This window comes from Terrapene carolina, unplaced genomic scaffold (genome assembly GCF_002925995.2).
Source record: "Terrapene carolina triunguis isolate 2854851 unplaced genomic scaffold, T_m_triunguis-2.0 Scaffold66, whole genome shotgun sequence".
In the NCBI taxonomy this organism is placed as follows: Eukaryota; Metazoa; Chordata; order Testudines; family Emydidae; genus Terrapene; species Terrapene triunguis.
This window is the reverse complement of record NW_020664417.1, coordinates 8,397,240-8,413,120: the sequence shown is the minus strand read 5'-3', so window position 1 is coordinate 8,413,120 and position 15,881 is coordinate 8,397,240. Positions and strand designations below refer to the sequence as shown.

General features: G+C 39.5%; 1 protein-coding gene across 2 annotated transcripts in view; it reads right to left on the bottom strand.

Moving 5' to 3' along the window:
- HSPA4L (heat shock protein family A (Hsp70) member 4 like) overlaps window positions 1-15,881 on the bottom strand; it is a 47,703-nt gene that overhangs the window by 7,686 nt on the left and 24,136 nt on the right. The window contains exons 9-15 of one of the 2 annotated variants that reach the window (XM_024211451.2): window positions 12,675-12,826; window positions 11,884-11,990; window positions 11,236-11,369; window positions 6,910-7,112; window positions 3,857-3,904; window positions 1,598-1,702; window positions 679-819 (exon numbers count right to left, since the gene is read on the bottom strand). In XM_024211451.2, the coding sequence (XP_024067219.1) occupies window positions 679-819; window positions 1,598-1,702; window positions 3,857-3,904; window positions 6,910-7,112; window positions 11,236-11,369; window positions 11,884-11,990; window positions 12,675-12,826 (890 nt within the window). The remainder of the gene's footprint in view (window positions 1-678; window positions 820-1,597; window positions 1,703-3,856; window positions 3,905-6,909; window positions 7,113-11,235; window positions 11,370-11,883; window positions 11,991-12,674; window positions 12,827-15,881) is intronic. The other variant, XM_024211452.2, reaches the window with a different exon arrangement.

The window sequence follows — 15,881 nt, the reverse complement described above, 5'->3', positions numbered from 1 at the left end:
AGTGGCATTACTCCAGATTGATGGGATCAAGAAGCATTTCTTCAGCTGAAGAATACTGGCATGGGGCTGGAGAGTGCTGCAGACAAGAGACTGGACAATGGTTTCCAATAATAAGGAATTATTTTGCCTTTCAAGGCCTGACAATTCCTAACATGATCAAAAATGATCCTCTGAATGGCAAGCTCTGTTTGTAGAGATCACAATTTATTCCATTTCTAGACTTTTTCCCCCCCAACTCCTAGACAAACAGGATAGCTGAAGATGAAACCTCTGTTAAAACCTAAAGACTGAAAAAAGTTGCATCCTGGTCAATTCTACCTTTGCCCCAAGAAGAACTAGGTCTTGTCAACCAGCTGTCTCTAATGTACTACCTCGCTCTGGAAGTTCTTAGATTCACTGTGATCCCCAAGCAAAGAAACTTATACTAAAGTTTGTGGTGGTGGTTTAGCCTGAACTGCACAGACTTTTGGAGACTAGGAGTTAGAATTTCAGTTTATTAAGAAAAAACTGGTATGACCAGTAATAGTGATGTTACAGAAATTTCAAGTAAATTTGGTAGTTCTAAATTATTTAACTCAGGAACAAGCTAGTGTACGCTACCAACTATTTCTTGGACAAGGAGAATTCTTTGCATGGAGATGTGAATATGAGTGAATCTTAAAGGAACTATGCACTTACCTCATTTTCTATGTAGCTATTGATAAGGTCCTGCCCCAACTGTTTATACAGACTAGCCTGGATAGGTAGTTCAATACTTTTGATCTTCGCTTTAGCTTTAACAGGCTGGGCCAGATGATCTGGCTTGTCTCCTGAAGCAGTCTACGGAAAGAATTACATTCTGAGAACTATTTGACACTATGTGTAACATTTCTATTGTAGTCCAAGGTATGCGAATAAAAAGGGAGAATGCCAAACATGAAAATGGAACAGCCAAGAAAGAACTGAAAAAAAAATTGATGCTGCTGCACTACTCCAGGGACACTGCTATCTTAACTTTGTATTAAGTTTATCTTTATCTGCCTTTCTGAAAGGCAGGGTGAGAATAATATCTATAGTAAATTTAAAATGAGAAATGATGAAATTAACATTACTATTAATTTTTGAAACACTAGCAATGCCTTATATTGAATTTGACATAAAGATGTGAAATCAGGCAGTAAGACTACATTAAACACTACTTGAAAAGAAAATCAGCCCAAGAGTTCTTTAAATTAGTTGCAGCAAAATCTCTGGTGCCTGCATTTCCATAATCCATTGTTTCAAAAAAGCCTATGTCATAGCATCAATGTGAATCCCATTATTTCTTTAATATCAACTTTAGGGAAATGTTCTCTGAAGTCTTAAACTCATACAGCAAAAAAGAAAAGTGTTGAAAAAAGTTGTCATTTTTAACTGTACCAGGGCAGTACTACTAGTTAGTTTTGATACTCCTAGAATAATCCCTTGTACTTCAATTGATGAGATGTACATGGGGAAGTGTATACAGATTTACATATTTATTGGGAATACCAAGCAAAGAATGGTCACATGAAGACAGGAAAAAAAATTAATATGGGCAAATTCACAAAAGTTTCCTTTATCAATACTTGATACAAACCTTTGTTTCAGTTCCTCCATGTTGTTCACTTTCCTCATCCGCTTGGCTTGGCTGTTCTGCCTGGCTTTTGTGATTGCCTTCCTCTTGGTCAATCTGCATTTTATCCTAGGAAGAGAAGGTAAGATAATTGAACACCCAACCTTGCTCAAAGATGTTCTTTTGACTGGAGTCAACTACTACAGATTAGCATTTTATTATAAAACACAGTGGAGTCTGTTAGTTTAAAAACAGGACAAAATCCTCATATGTAACATAATTAAAGTGACATGTTTTGATGCAGTGTTATCCTGTGTACTTAATTCAGAAAAAGATGTGAACTTTTAAAGCTAAAAAATATTCTGAAATGGTCCTTTTGAATGTGCCTTGTGACAAAGTTACAATAAGCCCGCAGTACTTACACACATTTAATTGAAAATAAGTTGGAGGCAAGGACTAGAAAAGACATTTTAAAGAACACAAACACCAACATGGGTAGGAGAGGAAGAGATTCTCTATGGAACAGTCAGAACTTCATGAGATATATTGCATCATCACAAGTTTACACTTTGAAATCCAATGTAAAAATACATTTTCATTGACTTAATTTTTACTTACATATATAGTCATAGTAGGACCATGAAACTAATTTCCAGTGTTAGTGTCAAAGTCTTACTGCAATACTTATTGAGCATGCTACTATTGTCCTGTATACAGCTTCACTTGCTCCAATGAAGGGGAAGCTGCCAAGAGCTTCTGACACTAGCTGTTCTTGGGTGGGTGGACACCCACTATACCAGATCAGCACTTGTTCAAAACCAGTTTTGTGAGAAGGTGGGGTACATCACCACAGTTCAGGTCTAATTTCTTCCTGAAAGGCTCAAAGGAGGGTAACTAAACACAAAACCCCTTTGAAAAATGTTATGTCAACCAGAAGCTTAACTCCCACCTGCTTTACAACTACTATATACTATCATGCTCACTAGTTCCTGTACAGTGGAGGCTCTTTGACACTTCTCAGGTGTATGAAAAGCAGCAGGTAGGGCAGGCCCATGATATTAGCACTTGAAAACTAGTTTTATGTACCTACTATGAATAATTTCTTTCTAAATTTGTAAATGTCAAGATACAGTTCATGTAGCATATTAGAACTATTTTTAGACAACACTAGGAGTTGCTGGCATCATTTTTTTTAAAACGAGTATGGTGATTTCCCCCCTCCCGATTTTGTTCCCCTGTATCTTTCCTCTAAGTAACAGCCCTATGGTTAGTTCTTCAGGAATCTGTTCTGGATTCCTAGATTCAAGTTTTAAAGATGACATCACAATTACTGTGAACAGTTATTCAACACGAAGTCAGTTCAACTAGCAGCTGAACTTTTTAGTAACAAAGATTTTCTTATCATGTAAACACCTTTAGTAATAAAATAGGGAACACAATGTATATTAACTAAGCAGAAATGTCTCCTATTAAATTGTCACATGCACTCAACTATTTAAACACCAAAATTAAAACAACAGCAGCACTAACATTCAGAGTTCAAACTGAAGTTTGGAGTCTCAAGTACTTTAAAATCTCAAAATGGCACAAGACAGAAATCTGCCTGATTTTAAAACCCTTTGTTTGTGGTTGTAATGCATGTAAATTTATTGAAGATTTTTCAGTTTTTAATATTAGGGAAGCGATAGCCAATGAAAGCAAAGCTATATAGCACTAATATATAGGAAAAATGACTAATACTGTTTCTAGAATTCAAAATGCATATTTACTTACTAATCACATTTACTCAGTTTGCTTAAAATGAATCCTTTAAATTTTAAGTGGCAAGTTCAGTATCAGTAGATTGCTAAGTTTTCATACTGTACTTAAAGGAAAGTTACTTAGCATACATGTAAGTGCAAAGTGAATTACTTTTAAATTTCTCTTTAGTAACTGAAACTGACAGCAACACAAAAATGCACATGGACTAACTCAATTATTTCCCTATATGTTAATAAGATTTGTTGTGAAACTCTAGGCACCAGCATATATTCTGCAAGCATTATAAGCATGAAATAATTTAGTTTGCTAAATAGCATCAATATACTTTAAAGCAGCAGCAGGCTACTTCGGCCAAGTTCTTAGACTTGTCTTTTCAGAAGAGAAACCAAGTTTTCAACTTATTGTTCTTACTGTTCACACAGACTACCAAAGGCAACAGTTGGAAAGAGGGGAAGGGGGAATCTTCTCTATATTTAAGAGAAACAGCTAATTATAAGAATACTACATATATGCATCACAAACCTTATCCTCAGAGTCAAGGGTATCATCCTCAATTATGAAAGAGAATTGCTGACAAGCACCATAGTAAAAACAGAAGACAAATTAGGAAGAACAGGAATATTGTCATGGAAGAAAGCCTAGGGATAAAAGTGGTTACTTTTGTATTGAGCACAGTGTATTATTATTATGAATATTCTCCACATATAGTACATTACATGGAAATGTCAGCCATGTCTTTTTCCATTACTTTTTCCATTTTACTTATTAATAAGTGTCTTCAAAATGTGTCAGGCACTTTTGTACTCCTTGAGAAGTATATTGTAAGTTTAAAATATTAACCCATTCAAGTTATCAGAGCACAAAAGTGTCCTTATGCTTATGTAATGCTAATTGCTCTACCACTTGTTCTAACCTTCATAAAAACAAAGGTTGAATGAACTAAGCAAGAAAAACTGGAAAAATACTACCGCAGGAGGAAATATAGGTGTTTGGAACAGAAGGCTTCTTCTATACAAGTCCCTATCCCATATCCACAACTGAATTCAGACAAGTTCAAATCCAAGAGGATATGAGAAAATGAAATTAGTACAAATCTTCTGGAAGACAGAAAATTGATTTTAAGAAGAGATTTAAAGGAGTAGGCAGGCAACGTGCTTCACTTAGACAATAAGAGGCTATTTTAATAGGAGCAGCAACGTTTTGGAGACAGTGGGGGAGGTGGCAGATCAATTTGAGAAGGTGAGATGTTGAGACGCAAGAAGTGGTCTCGAGTCCAGGTGAATTTATGATCAAGGCACACACCAAGATTTTACCAGCAGGGACAGAGAGTAGAGAAGTGAAAGAAGGAAACCATCAGGATTTAGCAAAAGCCTGGATGGAAAAGAAAAGGAAGGGAACACTGACGTTGAGTCTAACTGGGAAAAGAGTTATAAATGGTGATAAAGAGAAGTGATAGTTTTGGAGGAGAACAGGAAGTTTAATATGATGACAGGAATTGCAGGAAGTGTGCCAAAGTTGGAGAGGCAAGCTTGAATGGAGGGGAAGAGACTGAACATAGAGAGCTACATTTGGAGGGACTGCCATACAAAGCATCAATGTAAAAGGCAGATAATGGAAACAAAAAAGGAGGATACCAAGAAAAGAAATCTGAGGGATGCCAAGAAAGAAAGGAACCAGAGATACTGGAGCAACAGCAGAACACATCAAGCCCTGTTGCAGAAGCCAAAAGTACAAAATGAGAAGCAGCAAAAACAGTGCACAGATTGTAATAAAGTCAGACTTCTCTGTACTTGGCTCAAAATGTTCACTTGTGACCTTGAGCAATTTCTCTGGAGAAGAGAGAGTGGAGACTGGATTGGAAGTCCAGGCAGTGAGAATACAGTATGCTCACGAATCTTTCATATGAAGTGTCAGTGGGTAAGACAGATGAGTGGATGATGAATTTAAGTTAGCAGGACACAAGAGCATGTTTTAAGGCAGAGAGAAAGGAGCACTGTTGAAGAGGAATGGTCACAGATGGATAATAGGAGGGGCACCTCATTCAGAAACAAGGAATACAGGAATGGAAAAAAAGGAGGAAAGTTCTTAATTGACTTGGTCAATATGGTCTGCGGAAATTTGCAGACAGTCACCAGGAGTTAAAAGCATAACAGTCACAGAACACAGGAATTGTTTAGCAAGCTCCTTAGGCAGAACTGAAGGAATAAATAGAATAGGCAGGGGTAAATAAACTTATAGTTGAATAGCAGGAAGTCGAGTCATTATTTTCACCTGAGGTACAAGTATAAAAATAGTGAATGCAAAGCAAGAGCCACGATTGGCTATTAGTAGGGTAAGATGAGGGTAAAAAAAAATAATAAAATGTGGGTGGAGTTGGAGATAGAGGCTAGAGAGCTGGCAGAGCAGCAAGTATCAGAAGGGAGAAAAGATTAGAGGTTAAGATTAGAGGTGGCAGAAATTAAATTAGCAATAGCGTGAAGAAGGAGTGGGAGAGTTCTTCCTATTGCCAGAAGGCTGCATGCTGCTCTTGACATCCATTGGAGTCTCCTGGGGAGTTAGGACATGCTCTCTCAGAGCCCAGCGATAGATCCCAAGAACAAAGGCAAAAATTTGGACTAACTTAGCTAAGACTGTAGTCCTGTACATATGGCTCTCTCTCTCGGGACCACATCAGGAGCAGGAAAGAAAGGTGGTTTAAGCTTGCCCATTGCTTTACCGACAGTTACAGGTCTGCAGTTGTGCATCGTAGACGATTCAGTGTCATGCAATTGTCGTATTCTCTTCTCCCTAAAGATTAGTCTGGTGCCCTCCAGGGGTTGCATGCTTTTAAGGTTAGGACATGCTGCGGTACTGGAACTAAGATGAAGACTTGAGCTGATGTCCGTCTTATGGGGATTATGTCACTGACTAGTATATCACAAAGATTACAATTCCAATTCCTCAGAATCAGTGATTAAGTATGGCATAAAATTGTTAAAAAACTGTAACATTTCCCCATCTTTCAGTCATGCAAGCAAGTTTGCACTTAAAGGTTTTCATGGTTAAAGTATATAAAATGAAAAAATGCAAACAAATGAAAGTTTAGTTGATTGTAGTTAAAGATGAAATACAGCGATTTTCCATTAAGATGCACAGAACCTAGAACTGTTTTCATAAGTAAGCTTCATTTAACAAGTACTTAATTTTATGAAGTGTTTTATAAAAGTTTGTTGGAAATCATTAAATATCTTTCCTTCAAAAGCAACATAATTGTTGCCATTCAATGCTAATATTAAAAAATGCTGATAACTGTTAGCAGAAGAAAAAAATTTGAGGAAAATGTAACACTTTCTATGAGTATCTGTGTGAATCTTATTTTCATTTGTCTTTTACACTGTAAGCTCCTTGGGGAGTGAAAGGTATGTGTCTTGTGTAGCCCTGAACATACCATTACTGCTTACTTAAATAGAAAGCTGTACACATATGAGATTAATATGGGAAAATAAATCACTCAAAAGGAGCAGACTGGAATTAACTACGATTTAATCTTTGATTCTCTGTTCTTTTGTTGCAATTACAAGAGAAGTTTTACATACCAGCTCATCATCTTTGCCTTGATTCTTACATGATGATTCTGTGTCCATAGGTACATCACTGTGATCTCCTTCCACATTTTGCTTCTCTATTACTGATGCATTAGCCACACTGAAGATTCCATGTACATTGACACGTACTTTAACCTTTACTTTGGAATTGTCACCGTCATACTGAGGACCAACATTCTGAATAGCGAAACGCCCTAAACAAACAAGCAGCATATGAGGATTAATCTGGTTTTCTGGAAAGTCTAGAGGGACAGTCATTCCTCAAAAATATTCCCCAGATCCGCTTTCACTGCCACGCACTTTAAAAGGCCATGAAGTATTTCTCCAAAACACAAGTATTTGTAGGTTTAAAGGGGTAACTCAGTAGCTAGAACAATGTCTAATTTACCCCAGAACATTCCTTTAACAAATGCAGGAACTTCAGTCTCTCCTGTATATAATAATATATACCTGTGAAGAACTCCATAGTCTATATTCTGTGAGAAGCAATGGATCTATGGAGAAAATGAGCACACAGGGTAGGGAATCAAGTAGTCCTCAATTTTAATCTTAGTTCTGCCACTGACTGTGGCACCTTGGAAAGTCACTTCGAAAATCTGCCTCAGCCTCCCCAACTGTAAAATGAGGATCTCTTTACATGAGCCATTGCAATAATTTGTACAGTGATATTAACATGTAAAACACTATACAGAAGTACCTTTCTCTATGTACCCCAAACTGACAGAATTGGGCTCGGAGGTCACTGGAGGTCTTATTGACAAACACATTACAATCCTGGAAGATTGGAGGAATATACTTTGTACTTCACCCTATTCTCTTAGATCTTCCTTCAGACTTTTTTTTTTTTTTTTTTTTAAATAATATAGTTGCCCTCAAAACGGTGGTACCACCTAACCCTTTGACAATTTTACAACTTCATTCCCCTTTCAAGAAATCAATCTGCTTGCAGGAAGAGGGGGCTAAATTCCATCAAGTCTTTCTGCAAATTATTCATTCAGCTCTAATTGCAACCATTCTGCTTTGATACAGACTGTAGCTATGCCTCTTAGAGCACACTGCAATATTGCATTATGGAAATGACAAAGAAGGCTGCAACTGAAGAAGCTTCAGCTAGTGCAGAATCTGGTTCAATTATGGGCATGTTTCCCAGGGACACAACGCCTTTTGTTCACCTGTACTGGCTTCCGACTAGTTTCAAGGTGCAAGTTGTTTAGTGTTTAGTGACTAGTGCCACAGGCAATAACATGGCTCAAAAAACCAATAGTTACCGTGTATGTGGATATTAATTGCTTACCTTATTTTCAAACTATACCTGCACACAACAAGAAAGTTTACCAAATGGCTGCTACTCTGGTGATAACTGACATGAAGTTTCAAATTCAGCTGCTTTAGTTATATGTGCACAGAAAAGTCTTCTGAGTACGTTCCCCATTCTCACTCTATCTATGAGCCAAACAAGTTTTGCTCAGTCTTTCACAAAAGTTTATATTTGATTTAAGACGACCAGGCATAGAAAATATGAGCACAAGTAAGATGAGTGAATGACAAAGAACTTTAAGGTTTCTTGTCTATAATCAGAGTTCTTTGAGATGGACTCTGCACATTTCCATTAATGGGATGTGCTGATTCCACTGTCAGAATTGCACAAACTTCTCACATCAGTGTTCATTAGAGTGTTCTCAATCCTGTCCAACACCTTCTCCTCCCTGTTCCTGAGCATTCTGAGGGCAAGGCTATGAAAGGGGTGTGGGGTACTCTGGTCATCTCAGATCCTTCTACCCCTCTTCAGGGCCAAGATGATAATTATGACTCTAAAGAAGAGGGGAAGGTGGATAGGGAATGTAAATGTATAGTCAACCTTCAAGAACGCTGGTTAAAGGTGAGTAACCTTCATTTCTTCAAGTTGTCTCTTCCCATTCCCACTCTTGTGATAATTTAGAAAGCAGTACTCTCATCCAAGGAAGATGGGATCCAGAATCCTAATCAAACAGCAACTGAAGTACTGCTCTACCAAAATAAATCACCTGATCAGAATGCTAACTTTAACAAACAGTGCTTCGTAAAAGTGGGAATATATCAAAAATGGGAACATGCCTAAGGCATCCCACTGAAGCTGCCTTTGCCCTTGTAGAATGTAATCCAATTCCCACTAGGACAGGAGTAGAGAAAACTTTATAGCTTTCCTCTATACACTGCCTAACCCACTTAGACAGGGCATGCAATTACATCCCAATGCCTTTATTATCCCCCAAAAGAAAAACAACCCTCCCCGCAGCAATTTGCTGACTTTCTAAATAGGACTAAGAAATTTAGATAGAAAAGTAAAGCATTTTTAGCAACTAGTTTGTGAAACTTTGACATATGGGAAAAGGACACTGGCAGATTACTTAACTGGTTGAGACAGAAATCAGTTATCACCTTAGCCAAAAAATTGAGTATCACTTTGTCCTTATGGAAAACTGAAGGCAGATCAGCCACGAGTTTGCTTACTCTTCTAGCAGGCGTTATAGCTATAACAAATGCTATTTTGACTGACAGGTGAAACAACAAACTTCACTCAGAGCCTTCCCAATTTGAGTTGGTTATGAACCCTTGATGGTGTTGGAGCTTTAACTAGTAAACAGATGATCCCCTCTAGACAACTTCATACATCTCTTTAGTATGTCATGAGTAAATACAGTCTTCTCAATTAGATTGTGATAAGCAGATATGGCTGCTAAGTGAATTTTAACAGATAAGGAGGAACTGAACTGGAGATGAAGTAGGGAGTGCACTGCTACTAGATCAGCGGTTCTCAAACTGTGGGTTGGGACCCCAAAGTGGGTCGCAGCCCCCTTTGAATGGGGTCGCCAGGATTGGCTTAGATTTGCTGGGGTCCAGGGCTGAAGCCCAAGCCCCACTGCCCAGGGCCAAAGCCAAAGCTCAAGGGCTTCAGCCCTGGACAACGGGGCTCAGGTTGCAGAAGCTGAAGCCCTTGAGCTTCAGCTTTGGCCCCCCTGCCCAGAGTGGTGAGGCTCGGGCTTTGCCACCCCTGCCACCCAGGGCAGAGGGGCTCGGGCAGGCTCAGGCTTCGGTCCCCCCTCCTGGGGTTGTGGAGTAATTTTTGTTGTCAGAAGGGGGTCACAGTGCAATGAAGTTTAAGAACCCCTGACTTAGACCAAATATAAGGCAAATCCCAAACAGAGATATGCCCCCAAAGTAATGAGTGCATCAGTTTTTTGGATGTCAGTTTAGACTTCTCTGTGCCATCAGCATCTCTGGGGTAATGGCCCAGGCTCACCACTTGCATCCACAGTCCAAGCTATAGTTTCCATCTCTCCAAAGGGGGTGTATCAACCTTTTTCTATGAAGACAGACCAGTTGATTCAGCAGAATGTCTGAATTTATCATCTAGACCCACATTCACTGTTCCTGACAGCTTAACCCATACAAGTCTGACCAATCTAGAGAGGTCCTATTTACTAGAAGTCTGACTTACTTTGATAAATTCCAGGAACCGTAGACTTCCAAGTGCTATGACTTCAAGTGGAAAAAGTTTCCAGTTTAGTCATCTAGTAAAGGGGTTCTCAAACTTCAAATTGAATATGAATCAACGAAGTGATGCAGTTGCAAAAAAGGTTAATATTCTGAAGTGTATTAACAGGAGCGTCATATTTAAGACACGTGAGAAAACTGTCTCGTTCTACTTGGCATTGGTGAGGCTTCAGCAAGATTATGGTGTCCAATTCTGGGCGCCACACTTTAGGAAAGATGTGGACATATTGGACAGAGTCCAAAGGAGAGCAACGAAAAATGATAAAAGGGTTTAGAAAACCTGTCCTATGAAGAAAAGTTTAAAAGGCTGGTCAGGTTTACTCTTGAGGAAAGAACACTGAGGACGGACCTGACAACAATCTTCAAATATATTAAGGGCTGTTATAAAGAGGATGAGACTCAATTGTTCCCCACGTCCAGCGAGGATAGGACAGGAAATAATGGACTTAATTTGCAGCAAAGGAGATTTAAGTTAGATATTAGGAAAAACTTACTAACTATGAGGGTAGTTAGCTTCTGGAATAGGCTTCCAGGGGAGGTGTGGAATCCCCATCACTGACCGTTTTTAAGTACAGGTTGGACAGAACTAGGTTTACTTGGTCCTGCCACAGTGAGGGGGTCTGGACTTGACACTGAGGTTCCTTCCAGCTCTTCATTTCTATGATTCTATGCCAAGACATTTGGCTCAGTGATTTATATAAACCATTTTAAATGAATGAATCTTTTTTTTAAAAAGGTGTACAAAAGATTATTTAAAATATATTTTCTATGATCTGTTCTCACCTATTCTGGGTTCAGGATAAGGTATTTCATTTGGATGGGTATAATATGCTTCCAGATCAAAAGGTTCCTTCTTGTGGAAAGTAATAACTTTTGAAAATGGAGCAGCATGGTTCTTACTGAAAACTTCACATTCCCTAGAGAAATAAAAAAAGTGTTCAAGTAAATACAAGTAACAGTTTATAGAATGACTATGAATCAAGTTATATTAAACCCTGTTATGTTAGCTGTGAACATCCATGCAAACCTAGTAACTAAATGAAACATTTAATACGCATTTGCTTTGGCTCTGGAAACTTATTTTGCATTCTCTAACTTAACTGAAGTTTGAAGACAGAATGAGAGTTATAAGCTCAACCACCAACTTGACAATACTACATTTTACATGCATCTCTATGTAGAAAGCTGTTTAATGTATACAAGGTTAATTTTAACGAAGTTATGGTAAACAAATCAGAACAATGTGACATCTGGTGACTGAAAATAACCGATAGTAAAATGGTACGTGACTCCAACTTCCAGAGGCAAAATGATTAAATGACAATACAGTATAAGAGGTAGACTAGATGAGCTATTTTATGGTGTTTGCAGGTTTGATCTTCCCACACCATCAAGTCTTTTTGTGTAGTTTTACATTCAAAGTAAACTTACCCAGTTCCTTCCTCATAAGAGGACTTCCATCTTAGAGTTATTGAATAAGGAACAACATCGGTGATCGAAAACTCACGCACTTTAAATGCTGGGGAGAGAATTGCACACTGGAAGAGAGACCAAATTTTGATTATGCACATAGTTTAGTGAAGAAACATATTTACTTGAATTTAGCATTGTTACTCTTCTATAAAGCTAGCACGTTGGCCATGATTATCTCAGAATGTAAAATGTTTTTAAAATGAACTACACATACTAACATTGGGGCAATTTTAAGTCACTTTCATTAAGGATTATCTTCTTAGTTAAACTGATGAAGAGAGGCTCTAGAGTGTCATTTTAAGTTTAATTATAGTAACACTTAGCTTATAGTGACTGCCAGCCAGGGATCTCAATGAGTTTTAAAACAGATTGAATTAAGCTTCAAAGCCACTATGAGAGGTAAACACCCCTATTTTACAGATGAAGGAAGTGACTTACCCACATTAGTGCAAAAAGTCTGTGACAGAACTAGGAAGAGAACTCAGATATTTTGACTTTCACTCCTGTACTTTAACCACAAGACCATCCTTCCCATCATTACTCTCAATTATTACCAAATGTGACAACTACAAAAAATGTTTAAATGATTAGTGAATACGACAGTGCAAGAAAGAACGAATACTTAGTATGAAGACCTTAAATCCTGAGATGAGGGACGTTTTGTTTAAGCTGCAGCATTCTTTGACTTTTGGTTAGTGAACAATTTCTAGCAGACTAGAAATGACAGACTAGAATCTTAACGGCCATACCTGTAATGCGCAACCTCTTGCGACAGCTTCATCTGCATTCAGCGTAGTGCTTATATCTTTACCAAAGAACCTAGTTATTTGTTCCTTCACTGCTGGGATTCTAGTGGCTCCACCTACAATTTCTATACTGCTTATGTCTTCACGCTGTAGTTCTAGAAAAGACACAGTTCAGGCCATAAGTTAAAAAAGTTAGCTTTGAATTACCCAAAGCTGACTTTTTTTTTTTTTGGCATATAGCTAGAGATCACATACCTTGGATTCTCACTCTTGACTCAAGGGGTTCTTAAAATCAAACTGAATATCTAGACACTACAAGAACCAGTGAAGATAGGTCAATGACCAACACTGTACAATGAGAATTTTATATTAAATTGCAATGACTTATACTGTCAAACAAATCCTTGCCCCTCCTTTAGTCTATGGGAGTTTCAGGCTGCAAGTGCAAAAATCAAGAATAAAAAAAAGTTACTTATCTTAGTGACTGTGGTTCTTTGAGATGGCTGTCCACATGGATTCCACTTCTATTGTACATGTGCCTATGCACGCATAAAATCAGATTATTTTGACCAACAGTGTCCATTGGGACTGTGCCTAAGTGTGGCTACTCTCTCACCCACTTCCCTCCCCTCCCCTCCCCGGAAGGCATAAAGGGCACAGGGGGCCTAACCATCCCATAGTTGTTCCCCCAATACAGAAGCCAGATGGTATAGGATTCCATAGCAGCAGTGAAATAGGAGGGTCATAGATTCCATGAGCACAACATCTTAAAGAACCATATAGTTACTGTAAGGTAAGCAGGACCCTACCAAATTCATGGCTGTAGTGAGGTGGCAACAGACCAGGCAGCTGCAGAGCCAGGAAAGTCACGCCCGCCATGCTGGAAGCTATGGGGCGGGACAGGAAGCAGAAGTACAAAATGCAGGCTGCCCCGCAGCTCAGTTGGGCTGGAGCAGCCCAGGGAGAGAGACGCTTCTCCCCCGCTGCCGGAGCTGGACGTTGAGGAGGAGGAGCTCCTGGGGCTGCCGCCTGAGGACTGACCAAAGCTTCCAGGGCTTCCACCTGACCGAGACACCGAGGTGATGCTGGGGTTACCGCCTGAGAATTGGCCACAGCTCCCAGGGCCGCAGGCCAGCCGAGGTGCCAACAAGTGGTTGGGGCTACCACTGACCACCGACCCTGGGGAGATGGAGGATACCTACAGCACATAGGTACCAAACCCCGGGGAGGTAGGAAGTAGCCAAGGGAAACTAGACAACTGTTTGGTTGGGCCTTGGCTTGATACTAGGTCAGTGTATTGCGGGCGGATCCCTGCTGACCCAGTGACAGACCACTCTGCCACTGTTAGGGCCCTGGACTGGGACCCAGTGGAATAGGGTCCACTCTACCCCCTACCAGCTCACCCCTGGGGTGGCTGTCTCCCCACATTGGGCCAGGAGGCCCATTTTGTGCTTACCCCTGCCTGAGGCCCAAAACTGCCTTACTGCTCTGTTGTTTCGAGGAGCATCTGCAACACAGAGATCAGTGCCAGAATCACTGGCACAGATGTTGGTACTAAGAGAAGTCTTAGATGGGTACTGAATTTATAATATAATCAAATATTGCCAAGGCATCTGAGGGACCTGTCTGGGTTAAACTATTGTGGATCAGCAGTCTGACAAGATCTAGGACTCATTTTATTAGGTCCTGGGGAAGGTGATGTAGGCTGGCACTCAATGAGGTCCAACCTGAGTTTCAACTCACAAGAGTGCTAGCTGAGGAAGCCTGTTCTGGCTTAGTAGGCCCTTTCCCCCTCTAGTTCTGAAGAGGCTTTCATACAGTGCACTCCTGAAGAGAGAATTTAAAAACAGACATCTCTCCTCCAAGATGCCACAGAAGAAAAGGAGATACAGATTAAACATCTATCAGGGATGTACCCCTCTTCAAGGCAAAACAAACAAACAAACAAACAAACAAGGTACTTCAAATGCCTGTCATTGAGCAGAATAGCCACATGACAGGAAGGAACAAGTTTTAAACACTGGTGATTTTGTTTCAGCCATAGTAACAGGAGAAATCCCCAAAATTAATAAACGTGTTGTGGGTTTTGTTTGTTTTTAAAGACAACGGGTATAAAGGAGGAAAAAACTAAACACACACACAAAGTCACACAGTGCATAGAGATGAAGCCACTGTAGGGGTTCTGTCTCACTGCCATGGCAGTAAGAAGGAACAGTTGTGCCTGCTCCGTTCTTTAAGCCCTCAGGTTTGAACGGTGGGAAAGGTATGTGAGAGAGGGCATCCAAGGGCAGCTGCAACCCCAATGGATGCAGCTGGCCAAGAGAATTTGATCTTGTGCGCATGGGTACGTGTGCCAGAAGTAGAATCCATGTGGACAATCACTTGAAGACAAATCTAATTATAGGGTTTCTTGGGTGAAATTGATTCTTTTTTGGGCTGCAATACAGAAATAAAAAACCACACACATTCAAAAGAAACATGATGAACAATCTGCATTTGTGGTTTCAGGTCAAAGTTGCAGTGCTGGATTTGGGTCATATGGGCATGACTAATATGCTCTCAGGCAACTGTCAGAACATTGTAAAATGTATTTTAGCTTTCAGGCTCTCTTCTCCCTCCTCATTTTTGAATTATTTATCTAGTCACATTTTATTATGTCAGCTCACAAAAGATATTTACAATTTTTCCTTCCCTTTACTTTTAATATGTTTAAGGGGTAGATCAGAGAGTGGCCTTTTTCTGTCTCTGAAAATCCGTCTAGATTTATTTAGCCCCCAAAAAAGGAAGTTTTCACATATGCTGCAGGGCTTACACTGCAGGCTTTGCTCCTAAATTCTCATAATTCCATCTGCACTGACCACGCTCCCCAGTCCCACTGAGCATTGTTGTGAAGCAGCTACTGCAACTCTTCAAACACTTCTGATGACTCATGCAGAGGGTTATTTCAGTATCATGTAATCTTTTTTTTATTAAAGGAAAAATAGGAAGCAAGTTACATATAAAAAGCTATGCTAAAAGAAATGTAAAGGTTGCAAAGTCAAACTTAAAATTAGGAAACAAGAATTAAGGTTTCTTGGTCAGTTGTATCCATAGTGCAAGCATGATACTCCTTAACTCCATGATTATATTCCATTTTTTCCCCTCAGAACCCCACCACATTCATTGTTCTGGATGAATGGTGCTCAATAAATCAGAGATACATACTAATGT